Source organism: Pectinophora gossypiella, chromosome 1, assembly GCF_024362695.1.
Source record: "Pectinophora gossypiella chromosome 1, ilPecGoss1.1, whole genome shotgun sequence".
Taxonomy (NCBI): Eukaryota; Metazoa; Arthropoda; class Insecta; order Lepidoptera; family Gelechiidae; genus Pectinophora; species Pectinophora gossypiella.
In genome coordinates, this window is record NC_065404.1 from 1,445,911 (window position 1) to 1,459,231 (window position 13,321).

The 13,321-nt window shown below is 36.7% G+C and overlaps 1 protein-coding gene across 1 annotated transcript in view; it reads left to right on the forward strand.

Moving 5' to 3' along the window:
• LOC126368684 (nephrin) overlaps nt 1–13,321 on the forward strand; it is a 760,982-nt gene that overhangs the window by 714,929 nt on the left and 32,732 nt on the right. Inside the window, exon 16 of the mRNA XM_050012828.1 lies at nt 4,807–4,880. Coding sequence (XP_049868785.1) covers nt 4,807–4,880 — 74 coding nt within the window. The remainder of the gene's footprint in view (nt 1–4,806; nt 4,881–13,321) is intronic.

The following is a 13,321-nucleotide window of genomic DNA, read 5'->3' on the forward strand; positions in this document are numbered from 1 at the left end:
AGCTAGTTACATATTTTTTTTTTTTGTAATTTAATTTTTTTGACGTTCAAAAAGCGCTAACTTTGTAAGCCCTTATCCCACTCTAGGTGTGGTCGGCAGAACATGTATTCCTATTCATTCATTTCTCTCAGTCGTCATCTCGGTACTCACACCTTTCACACACATATCCTTTACAAAATCCATCCACATACTCACACCGTTCACACACATATCCTTTACAAAATCCATCCACACTTTCTTGGGTTGTCCCTAACCCCTGAGGATAGAGGGTACTCATAATTTTCCTTCAAATTTGTAACCAAAATACGTGTCTTCAAACAAATTGACTGTGCGAATCGAGTAATAAATTCCTCTATACCCAAGTAATAAAATTAGCAAAGTCTCTAAATAAGTCCGAAATTATCCGGCCGGTTCAAACCAAGGGACTCAAGTCCCACGTCGCAGGGACCACATAAATTTGCCTTCAAAATCCTTGTTGCATACACCCAGAGATTTACCTGTTTACCCGGGTCGGACGGGGAAAAAACATTGATTAATGACCGGGTAGACAGAGAACGACGTTAATCCCGCACATGACATTAAGGCGCTGTGCCGTACCTCGTTTATATATTATTACTCTTTTCTTCTTTAAGTTGGTAGACAGACATGCAATTAAATGACCACCTTTGAAGGCACCCAATAAACTTTTTCTTCTATTGTTGTGTTCTAGGGTTGTGAGGTAGATTACCAACCTCTCTGAAATACTCCTGACATGAGTCATGTGACGACTACGTACTTACATTAGTAAGTAATCATCTTGCTTACGGCCAATCAGATCGGCCTATAATGTCCTAACTAAACGTCACCACCGGGATTTGAACCCGGGACTTCGGGATCAGTGGAAAAACCAAAATGGAAAACCAGTTTTGGTCATAAATGTCATAATAATGATATCTAGAATAGAACATTTTTATAGGCGGTCCTATGACGATTTATAGTTTGGGCCAGCCTATAAAGGCTACTATAAATATATAATTTGCTAAATTGTGTATTTCCGTAAAATGGCCTTAACCGGCTTGACTGATGATCTTTCAGGAGACATTTCTGCGAGTCATGCTCGCAATATCCACTAATACTTATATTGAAATGTCGTCTTTTTTCCAATTCCCGAATTAGTCCTATTTGGTTTGGGGACGGCTCGCGTTTAACGTTGTTTTTTTTTTACCCGACTGCCAAAAGAGGGTATGTATCTATAGTATGTTTCTTTGTGGCTTCCTGTAGCCTAAACGGCTTGATGGATTCAAAATCAAATTCAAAAATATCTTTATTCAGTAGGTAACATAGTTACACTTTGAACCGTCATTTTTACATAACGAACGTACCCCGTGTACTTAGTTAAGAGTATTTTTTGTAATTATTTCTTTTTTATTTCGGTTCAATAAAGTGTATTTGTATTTTATTGTCTCGTTCGCCTAAATTTAAACTTTCTTAGAACCTTTATAGCCGGGGTAAAGAAGCTACAAGAAAGCCTGAACACAAGGCCCTAGACGTTCTTAAAAAAAATATACAATTTAACGAAAATGTAGGTAATATTTGCAAAATGTTCATCTACAATAGACACCAGTTATATCTCATGTTAGAAGGAAAAAGCTATATTTTAATACACCATTACTAATACGCCCAATACGATAGTGTTGGAAAAGTAACAAGATTTATACTGATAAGGGGCTAAGACCTATGAGATTAATCCATAGGCTCGTACAGGAGAAATAATTAGTTGCTGAAGTATACACGGTGACCAAGCGTAGCATTTGGCTATGTTCGTGTGTGAATGTGAAAATATTGAATAACCAGCCTTTGCTTTTTGTATTATTAGGATTGCGAACTTCAAAAGAAAGTACGATTCTGTCAGTCTGTTTGTAACGACCTCTGTGGTCCAGTAGTTGAGCTTTGTGCTCACCATCCGGAGGTCCCGGGTTCAAATCCCGGTGGGGACAAATCACAAAAATCTCTTTGAGATTCTTCTTCTTATCGTGTGGGTTGCGAGTTGGAATACCAGCCTCACCAACCCTGGTGTCAGGGTTATGATTGAGCCGCCAAAGGCCCCTGACATGTCTTATGTAACGGTTACTCACTTACATCAGTAAATAGAAACCGGGATCAACGGCTTAACGTGCCTTCCGAAGCACGGATCATCTTACTTTCGGACGATCGGGTGATCAGCCTGTCCTAACCAAACTAGGGATCACAAAGTGATTTTTGTGATATGTACGGTCACGAGCATTAATATGTATATGTCGTGGCCAGATCATAGAATTGACCATTTCATGAAATGATCGACCATTTCATGAAATGGTCGTATTTCATGAAATGGCCAACTTCAACTGACCATATCGTTTAAACGTCAGCGTTTAATGATATTTCCATCCACGTTTGGCTATATCATTAATGTAGGGTGTCCATGATAAGTGGTGTAATAAAAACGCGAAATAAGGTAGGAAATAATGTATTACTCTAGTACAAAGTACAAAAATGTTTAAAAGTCAATTAAAAATTAAAAAGTCATTTTCGATTAACGGAGTGTTGATGTAGTTGACATATACGTCGTAACTGCATCTCGCTTTGAAGTCGTCGTCATATTTTTTGACACTATTTCATGCCATTGGTCATCATTCAGTATACTTTTCGTGTGTAAGATAAACATACTGGCGGCGTAGAGGTGGCCCAAGGGCCATGGTATCTGGGGGTGGCCCAAGGGCCACCCCCGCCGCACCCTAACCTACTGTTATGCCTTGTAAAAATTATTAAAAAAAGGATTATGATAATTTAAATTATGACAAAAACATTTATGCGTTTTAAAAGAATCCTGTTTCAAGTAGTTAATGCCATCTGCGGCATATCTACAATAAGTCACGTCAAAAAAAGAAACTTTACGGACAGTAGGATCGTCTATATTTTTCATTTTTAAAATTAATATCTCTTCATTCGCAGTTTTAATTATATCATAAAATAATTTATTTTAATAAAATACTGTTATATCATATTTTGAAATCCAATAATAGTCCATTGATTTACGTAGCGTGGTCACTCGACCTTCATTATTTGCCATATAACCTAAAAATAAAAATAAAGTTGCTGTCTACTGTTAATACGAGTTTTTCTTTTCACCTTAGTGTCAAAACATTGCTTCACTGCACTTTTATCTTGTATTTGCTCATTATTATTCGTATTATTCGCGTTCACACAAGAATAATTATTGTCCGCCGCCATTATGCAAAACAAAAACAAAGCGACACCAGCGCCACTACCGGTGGATAATGTTACTATTTTACGATATGATCGCTAACGTTTGGCCATATCATGAAGTAATCATGCATTTAGTTGGTCATATCGTTAAACGTTTTGTGTTCATTGATCTGGCCAAACCACATCATGATGTGGCCAACGAATGTTGTTCTATTTCATGAAATACGACCATTTCATGAAATGGTCGATCATTTCATGAAATGATCAATTCTATGATATGGCCACGATATATACACTTTGATACCATGTCACATTAACTTTTTTGACAAATTGAACTGTAAGTCTGTCAAATATGTTAGTGCGAAGTCCTAAAGTGGGTACATTATATTGCTCATGACTGTACTTAGAGATTTTGGTAAGGTAAACCCCGTAAGTGTTCGTTTCGGAAAATAATTGGCGAACGGACGAATTACTCCGGGCTATAGCGACACAGCGTTCAGTCTATAGCTACCCATTTATGGTGTCCGTCAGAGTCGCCGTTCACTCGTATTTTGTCGGCGTATTTCTCGAATTCCTCCGTCCCCCAGCCTTCTCAATTAATTTATTTCTTGTATCCTGACTTACGTTCTTCCGCCTTTGAATAGTGTGATTAATCAGGTTTTTTCCTCTGGTCTGGCCGGGATAAATCTCGGGCGGGCACTCGATCTCCCGGACATGCGGTGGAATCTGCCGGCGTAATTTATGTCCCGGGATCGATGCACCGCCTCTAAACACTGCCAGATAAACCCTAAATGGAATTTACAAAATTTGTAGGCCACATTATGATAGTAGAGGGTCCGTTTCTTTATTTAGGGTATGAAGAAGTTAGCCTGCCTTCTAAACAGTGGATTCTTGATTTTATTCTCACGTAAAACCGTTACCTATGGCGTTTACAGGCAGTATGATAATCGTCTATGAAGTTGACTTATGTCACTATGATAAAATCTGATTAAGTATTCAGAATGCATCTGACGTTAAAAAAAAATATAGAAAATAAAGAAACATTATCTATTAATTTGCGAAAGATTTACATCACTCCGACCGATTCCGGGTCCGGGTTCGATTCCCGATGGGGACATTGTCGAAATCACTTTGTGAAACTGTCCTTTGTTTGGTAAGGACTTTTCAGGCTTGAATCGCCTGATTGTCCGAAAAAAGTAAGATGATTCCGTGCTTCGGAGGGCACGTTAAGCCGTTGGTCCCGGCTATTAGCCGTATAAACACCTCCACCAACCCGCAGTGGAGCAGCGTGGTGGAGTATGCTCCATACCCCCTCCGGTTGGTTGAGGGGAGGCCTGTGTCCAGCAGTGGGACGTATATAAGCTGTTTATGTATGTTATGTGTGTAATTAATCCACAGTCCAATATCAATTTTTAATCCTTTAACGGCTAGTGAACCATCAATGACCCATATGTCAATGTCCCATGTCATTGATGGTTCATAACAGATAGTATGGCACCTTGGAATCGGAACGTCATTAGACGTTCTGTTCTTGAAAGTGGTAATCTACTTAGGTGTCTAATTTTTTTTTATTTGTTGCAGGTGAAGCGACAAGTGCACCAAGTTTAGCGGTGTCGTCGCCAGGGCGGACGGCGCCGGCGCCGCTCACCACAGCTGTAAGTGAACATTTATATTACATGTTTTTTTTTCGTTTTAATATCACTCACCCCTGCTCAAGCAAGAGAAGTGTGTCACGATCGAAGCAAATGGAATTCTATAGTCTCTGCTTACCCCGGTGGGAAACAGGCGTGACTTTATGTATGTATGTGTACCCGTGATCGGAAAAAAAAATGAAAAAATAATCTCGGACGGGACTTGAACCCGCAACTCTTATCAAGCCGGGACCAGCTTATTAACCATTACACCACCGCGTCCTCCACCTGTCCATGTGAAATTCCTTCGATCTATATATCCGACGTCGGCGCCATCTAACTAAAATATTGCGTACTTACTACTATTATTTACATTGCAATCATATACGTAGTATACAGCAAAAATACCCACAAGCATAATACAAGGAACAAAGATAATATTGTATTAAGTGGACCTAGAACTAAAACTTATGGCATTAAAAATATATTATATGAGGGAGCGCAGATTTATAACAGCTTGCCAAAAGAAATTAAAAATACTGAAACCATGACTTCTTTTAAGAACAAACTTAAAACCTATATAGCAGCAACATAACATATATTTTTGTATAATTTTCTTTTACTTTTTTTCTTATTTCTTAAGTAGTAATAGCATGTTTGTATAAACTCTTGGATAACTATAACTATAAGCTAATATATACTGTCTTAATGTTTCTCATATTAAGTGAATTTGTAATTCTTTTGAGAAAATAAAATCTTTAACCTGAACCTCGAGGGCTAGTGATTAGAGCATAGAGCTCACGATCTGGCGGTTCGATTCCTTATAGAGACACGGTCGAAAATCATTTTGTGGAACTATCCTTTGTTTAGCTAACAGAACTAAAAATGAGCTGTGATGAAGCTTACTTTAAAGCTTATGTGAAGCTTATTTATTATAAAAAGCTTATTACAAAATTAATGATTACCTAAATGACAAAAATGCTTTATATTAAATGTGTTCCTCTAGTTATATAACTTGTAATGTATACCAACATTGATTTAGAAGATGTGTTGCTGTTGCAGCTTCTTGTCATTTCTTCTCCTCAGCCTCGCGAAATGTCGTAGATTCCAAAATTTTAAATTGACCTTCAACAAGTTTACGGTGATTACGTTGAATAAACGATTTTGATTTCTGATGAATATCCAATATCCATCCGTCAAAAACGGAATTGCAAGGTTGTGAGAAGCTGCAGTAGTTTTAGGCGGATGAGACGTTCGTTATGTAAAAATTGACGATTCAAAGTGTAACTATGTTACCCACCGAAAAAAGATATTTTTGAATTTGAATTAGAATTTTAATAGTCTACTTTGTTTATTGCATTGAATGCAACGCCACGTAGCTAATCTAAACTTCACATTCACTTTTTCATTCAAATGGCAGCATTTGGAGTTTCCTCGCCAAGTTTTCTAGGTCGCTGGTGGAGCGTCGACCGCATAGCAAACAAAACGGCAATCCATTCGCATCGATAGGCCATTACATACGACACACGCCTATCAATCGAACGCGTTCTCATCTCGTAAAAGCCTCCGCAGTCGCGCCCTGTGGCTTGCTTAATGTACCCTAGAGTTGGGCTGCGACCACAAATTCGGATTCGGATACCAAAGTAAATGCCAAAAACAGACGCGTCAACCCGGCGACAGGACCAACGTTTCCCTTTCTGCACATAAGATCCCGGTGGGGACATATCACAAAAATCACTTTGTGATCCCTAGTTTAGTTAGGACATTACAGGCTGATCACCTGATTGTCTGGAAGTAAGATGATACGTGCTTCGGAAGGCACATTAAATCCGTTGGTCCCGGTTACTACTTACTGATGTAAATAAGTAGTCGTTATATGAGTCATGTCATGGGCAAAGGCCCAAAAGCGCCAAAGGGCGGCTCAATAGTAACCCTGTCACCAGGGTTGATGAGGTTGGTATTACCTCACAACCCACACGATAAGAAGAAGAAGACTCTCCGTATTCCCACCTATCACACACTCCATCTACTTTCTTGGTTTCCAGAATCTGATTTCCAGTAAAATGGGGTCAAATCGGCAGAATTAACTTATTGCCTTTGCTCAAATTTTAACCAAAAACTATTAAGTGCCAAATTCTATTTCACCCCGTGCATTCCCAAGTAGCAACCGATTGTCTTAAAAGAGAATTGTAGATATCTTGAAGGCAAGTAGACTAAATCAAACCCTTGTCTTGGATAAGTCTTATAGGTCTCCAAGATATCCCTCAAGATATCTTGAAGATACAATTTAGTAAAAGTGGGCACATACTTTAACTCTTATACAAGACAGACTTAAGACAACGTTAAGTCAGACTTAAACCCTACTTTAGACAATGTTCTTGCATATTCTAAACTTAGAATTCTTGTAGTATCACTTAATACCAAGAATGTATACTTGAAGATATCTACAATACTTAGTTAAGACTATAGGATTGAATTGCACTGAGTCAATTGTAACTTAACGAAGTAAAACTTCAGGTCATACTAAAACGATTTTTACTTCACGCGTCTTTATTTTAGAATATAATGGCGAACATTTATATTAACACAAGAAATGAAGTCTGTAAGAAAATGGCGTCTAAAATATTTGTTAAGTTGTTTTAACAAAAGGTTATTCTGCCGTTTCACATACAGGAAATTATAAACGCATGATTGTTTCTCGTGTAAAATCGATAGAAAGTGTTAAAAAACAGAAGGGCCTTTAATATACCAGAAAAATAATAATAAAATTTGGATTGATTATTCAGCAAATAAAAAAAATGGTGACATATAGTATAGAGAAATTCATTTTCTATTAATATGTGACAGCTGAACGCAGTAATTGTTACTACAACAGAAATATATATTAATTTACTTCAGTTTTTGACGATAATATTGTCAAAAATATATTACATGTTTTCTTCCTGTAAGTGCAAAATGGCGTTAAGTAATATTTTTCTAAATGAAGTAAGACTTTAGAAACAATTGATTTCGTAAGAATCAGTTTAGAAAAGTTGCACTTCATCAAGTACTAGTTAAGATAAATTTTACTTCAATTGTCTAGGAGTATACCAACTTAAGACAAAAATAAAATAAAGTATTTAGTGAATTCCTACTTAAAACTCTTATATCTAAAGTGATCCTCTATTTTGATTTAGTAAAGTAATGTCGTAAAATCATGTTTGTTTATTCTGTGCCATCTGAATCATCTATGTAACAAGTAACAATTAAAATCGAACAAGCTTAAAACCTATGGAAAGTATGTTTGTTTGAGAGGTAAGTTTTTCGACTCGTGGAAGATAAAAAAATATTGTTATGCTGAGTTCTTACTTGGATAGGAATGTGATTTACTTAATTATTTAATATTTATCACAATTGGAACTAACAAACATAAACTCAATTTGCTAATGAGTCTCCGTGCATACATTCTCATAGGTACCTACATGGTTCACTGACGCAAAGTAGGTCTGTACGATCACCGCGCTTCTAATTGCCAACGGAAACAATGTGATTATTGTAAAAATTAACGAGTATCCATTGAATATTGTATATACGAAGAACCCTTGCAATTTGATTAACGTCGTGTGTGTGCGCGGTAGTTTCTAATCCCACCTAAAACATTATTGTTAAAAAAGGCGGCCAAATTCCCGATGTCTTTATCAAGCTAAAAAAATAAAGGAATCGAATCTAATGCCCACTTTAAATGCATTTAACCATACTCAAAACTTAAAATAGATAATAATATGTTTTGTTTATGATTGTGAATAAAGCTTAGTTAAAAATAGGTACATTTTTAAAATTATTAAAAGAAAGAATGAAAGAAGAAAGAAAAGTATCTAGACACGCGGTAGCGTGTCAAGCCAAGTTCAAGAAATAGAACTGGCGAGCCGCACCGTGTGTATTATTACACGAACCATTTGGAGCCACTTTTGACCCCCTCATAAATCAAAAACTATTTCACATAAACGTATCAAATTTGGCTCATATATTGAGACTTGTAAGATACATATAAGTTTTCTGAATTTCATAAGCTTATCTCAAACGGTTATTTAGATATTAATGTCTAAAATCCTCATTTTTATCATTGACTGACTGACTGACTCATTTTTATCAAAACTCTAACCCAGTTCCAGATGACCTAGAGAGTTAAAATTTGGTATGCAGATAGGTAATTAGATGAATATAACGGAAAAAATAAAAAAACTGGCAACTTTTTAATAATTAGATTCTATCATGAACGCTTAACATAAATACCTAATTAGTGCCTGTACCTAACTATAGATGTAAGAATCAGTAAGTAATCAAAACTCATGACATCCGGTCTTTTTGTGGTAGGTATGTAGATTAACTTAACATAACATACAATCACGCCTATATGCCCTATCGGGGTAGGCAGAGCATTAAGTGATCATAAAACCACTTGATGCCACATTCGACAAGTACTTTAAGGGTAGGTAAGCAAGTTGGAACATGTGTTTAGCGGTGATAGGTTGTCAGCTTTTCGCCCACGATACAACACAACTCTCATCCATTTTACTGGCATATTATTTTTTTTTAACTTAACGTGAATCTTAAACGAGTTTAATAGGTATTCAAATGTTTTATACCTATAAAGTCGACTTTTAGTTTTGAATTTGTCCTTTTAAAAGGACCCACGCGTTACGAAGATATGTACTTACCTACAATAAGACAGACCTTAGGCTACAATATATTATCTTATGTTATAAGAAGATATGATATGTTATACTGTTACTTATAAATAAATTTCAGGACTGACCATTGAACTTGGCACCCATTTAGATCTCACTTCTTTTGTCGTTGAAGTCAACAACCAAAGCATTTATCATAATATTGAACTTGGCTCTCATTTCACATTTATGTTTTTGATTGGATTTATTTATTATTAGACTAATAGGTACCTAATTTTATATTTGAACTTAGCAGGTTTTAATATAAAACTCGATTTTTCATGGTGTAGTGTTGCCGTGCGCTTAGACTAGGTTAGACTAGCTTAGTAATTTTTGAGAAGATTTGTGCGAGACGTAGGTACCTGGGCCGCCACACGCTGGATCGGATTTGAAAAACAGGAACTTACGATTTTTTTGCCAAAATTAAATGATTGTGTTATACCAATCGATATAAAAAAATGATGGCAATGAAGAAGATATCGCATCGCTAACAAAAACAGTGGGATGTGCATTATCACAGGTTAATTTTCTGTATTTAATATTCTGCCTTCGAAAACCACCAGATCCTTTTATTATTTGGACTTCATCCATCTTTCTGCTTGCTTCTATTTCGATTTTATCGTCCATTGAATAGACTTTTCTTATGTTTTACTTATTGTAGTCAAAAACGAATAAAACAGTCTTGTATAGGAGCAACAAATAATAAAAATTGCCTTAAGTATATCTAGGCAATCAATTTTTACTTTACAAGACTAAACTGATACTTCACTAAATCAATTTAGTGTTAAGTGAGCCTTTAAATAATCTGAGTAAAGTAAAAGAATACTTGTAGACTTAACAGTAGGCTGAGATAAGACTAAATAGTTTTGTGAATACTTAACTTGGTTTTGTGTATTCTAAATTATCTAAAGTAGGATTTGTTGAAAACTATATAGTATTAAAGAAGGAAATGAATTTATGAAGTCCTAATAAGTCCTATTTGATTTGGATAAATCTCACTTTAGCTAAAGTTTAGACATATATGACTTAACCACAATTCTTGATTGCTACTTGGGTTGGTACTTAAAACTATCCAAAGATTATCGCTAGCAACATAATCCTCTCACAATATGGTGTCCAGAGGTCCATGCCTACTTAGTTAGTGTACCTAGGCGATAATTTTTGTGGGATGCCAGCTTTAAGCGCTACCCATTGGTTCGACCACGTAGTCAATAAAGCAAAAAAGTCGTAAAAAATAACTGTGATTTTAATAACATTTCATTCAGAGAATTGTAATAGATAGCTCGGTGGGGTGTAGGTACTTGGTTCATTTAATTCAAATTCAAAAATATCTTTATTCAGTATGTAACATAGTTACACTTTAATAGTCATTTTTTACATAACGAACGTCTCGTTTGCCTAAAACTACTGCAGCTTCTCACAACCTGTATACATACATACATAAACTCACGCCCATATTCCCCGAAGGGGTGGGCAGAACTACAAATAATCAAGAAACTATTTGCAGCCACTTTTGATACATAGTCCTAAGGTGATACATAGTCCTAATGATAATGATAAACTATAACACAACCTGTATAGCCGGGGAAAAGAAGCTGCAAGAAAAACATCTTGCGACGAATGTACCTCTGACTACCCCAATTGGGATGTAGTCGTGAGCTTTATGTATGTTATGTTGATTCAGAACTGATCATTTGTCACTATGACACTAAACTCTGAACATTTGTCACTATGACACTAAACGTAGAACCTAGAAAATTACGTTTTGGATCTACGTAAAATAAAGAGATAAAGTAAAACTCATAGAGCTTTAGTTCTGTATTGACAAATGTTCAGGGCAACCGGCCAAAAGGTCATGATACCTTTTTTTCGTTGGCTGGCATTGAGATTTGGGCCCAGTATGGATGACCAAATTTTATTATTTATCATTTCTACATAAATATTTTACAAAAAAATCAAGTCTAACGACCTTGCAAATACATTATAAGCACATCTTTATTGATATAACATAGATAAACTAAATAAGAGAAGCCGTTGGTCCTGGTTACTATTTAATGATGTAAATTATTGTCACTACAAGAGCCATGTTAGGGGCCTTTGGCGGTTCAATAGTAACCCTGACACCAGGGTTGATGGGGTCGGTAATCCACCTCACAACCCACACGATAGAAGAAGAATAAGAGTTTGAAATGCATTATGTAGTACTCGTTATCTCGTTGATGTTAAAGTCGTTATATAAAACGACTATATCCCAATTGGGGTAGTCAGAGGTACGTCCATCGCAATGAACTGAGTATCTATGCCTCACTGAAATTCTGTTAGACCAACGAATATTTGTTACGGATATAAACAAGAATTTACAAATCACAAATGAATAGCAGAAGGAATAGCTTTCCGTTCTATTCAAAACAAATGTTCTTTATTCACTAAAGCATTTACGTGCATACTAGGGCTGGGACGCAAGCGAGTATAAAAACCGTTCACGGTTTTGTCCCATCCCTATTCATGTCATACGTGAGTGACGCATAATGGCACGATATCAGACGAAATTATTCATTTCGTATGATTTGATTCAGTGGGATTCTGTTATTCTCTTTATTCCGTGAGTTTTCATTGGGGCTCGAGAAATTTTACATACAGCCAGTTTAGGAATGAATTTTAATTAGTGTATAATTATTACGCACGACTACATTTGTATGGTTATATTGCGAGTTGGTTTTATACCTTGTATTTGAAATGCTCTGTGAAGAAAATACCAAAACGTAAATGTATTGGCGTCCGAAGGACGTAATATACGATGCCGACGACCCGATTACCCTAGCCATAGAGGCAGCCAATCAGCTCGCGACACCAAACACTTCAAGACCCCGATACCGACCCCGCCGGCGTGGTCGACGATTTCCCTCAATCAGCGCTTATCGCTATCGACCCACTAGAGTCGATTAATTCTTTCAAATATTTTTCCTCTCAGAAGACGCCCTGAGCCAAGGTTCGCGCCCAACTGGGCACCCTCAGGCCTGTTGTCTTAAACGTTGTATCGGGTGAGAGCCTTCAACGCTCCCCATTTTCCGGCCAAGTAGTTAAATCTGCGGAAAATCTACAATAAGTCACGTCAAAAAAGAAAAAAAAAGTGGAGAAAATTGTCGAATAACTCGTTTCGGATATTATCGTACCGTCTCTATGTTGGTTGTACATAATCATTACAGACTGATGTGGTACTCTGTTATTCATTACGACTTACACGTTTATTTTTCTTTTTACTTATCGCCATTTTTCAGGTTTCAATACCTTAAGCTCTTTTTTTACAGATAGACCTAGGATTTTCGCGCTTATGTGATACACACATTTTTTATTTCAGTTTAAAATAAAAATACACGATGAGTCAAAGCAAGGTTATTTTCTCTCGTTTTGATTTCAGAGACCTTTCTCTTCTAAGCCTATAAGAATACCTTCTTTTATCGTGTGGATTGTGAGATCAATTGACCTCACCAACCGTGGGGTCTATAATAAGTAGGAACTTATTATTGAGCCGCCAAAGGCCCCTGACATGGCTCATGTAACGACTACTCACTTACATCAGTAAGTTAACGTGCCTTCCGAATCACGGATCATCTTACTTCTGGACAATCAGGTGATCAGCCTGTTCCTAACTAAACTAGGGATCACAAAGTGATTTTTGTGATATCTCCCCACCGGGATTTGAACTCAGGACCTCCGGATCTTGAGGCCAACACTCAACCACTGTACCACGGAGGCCGT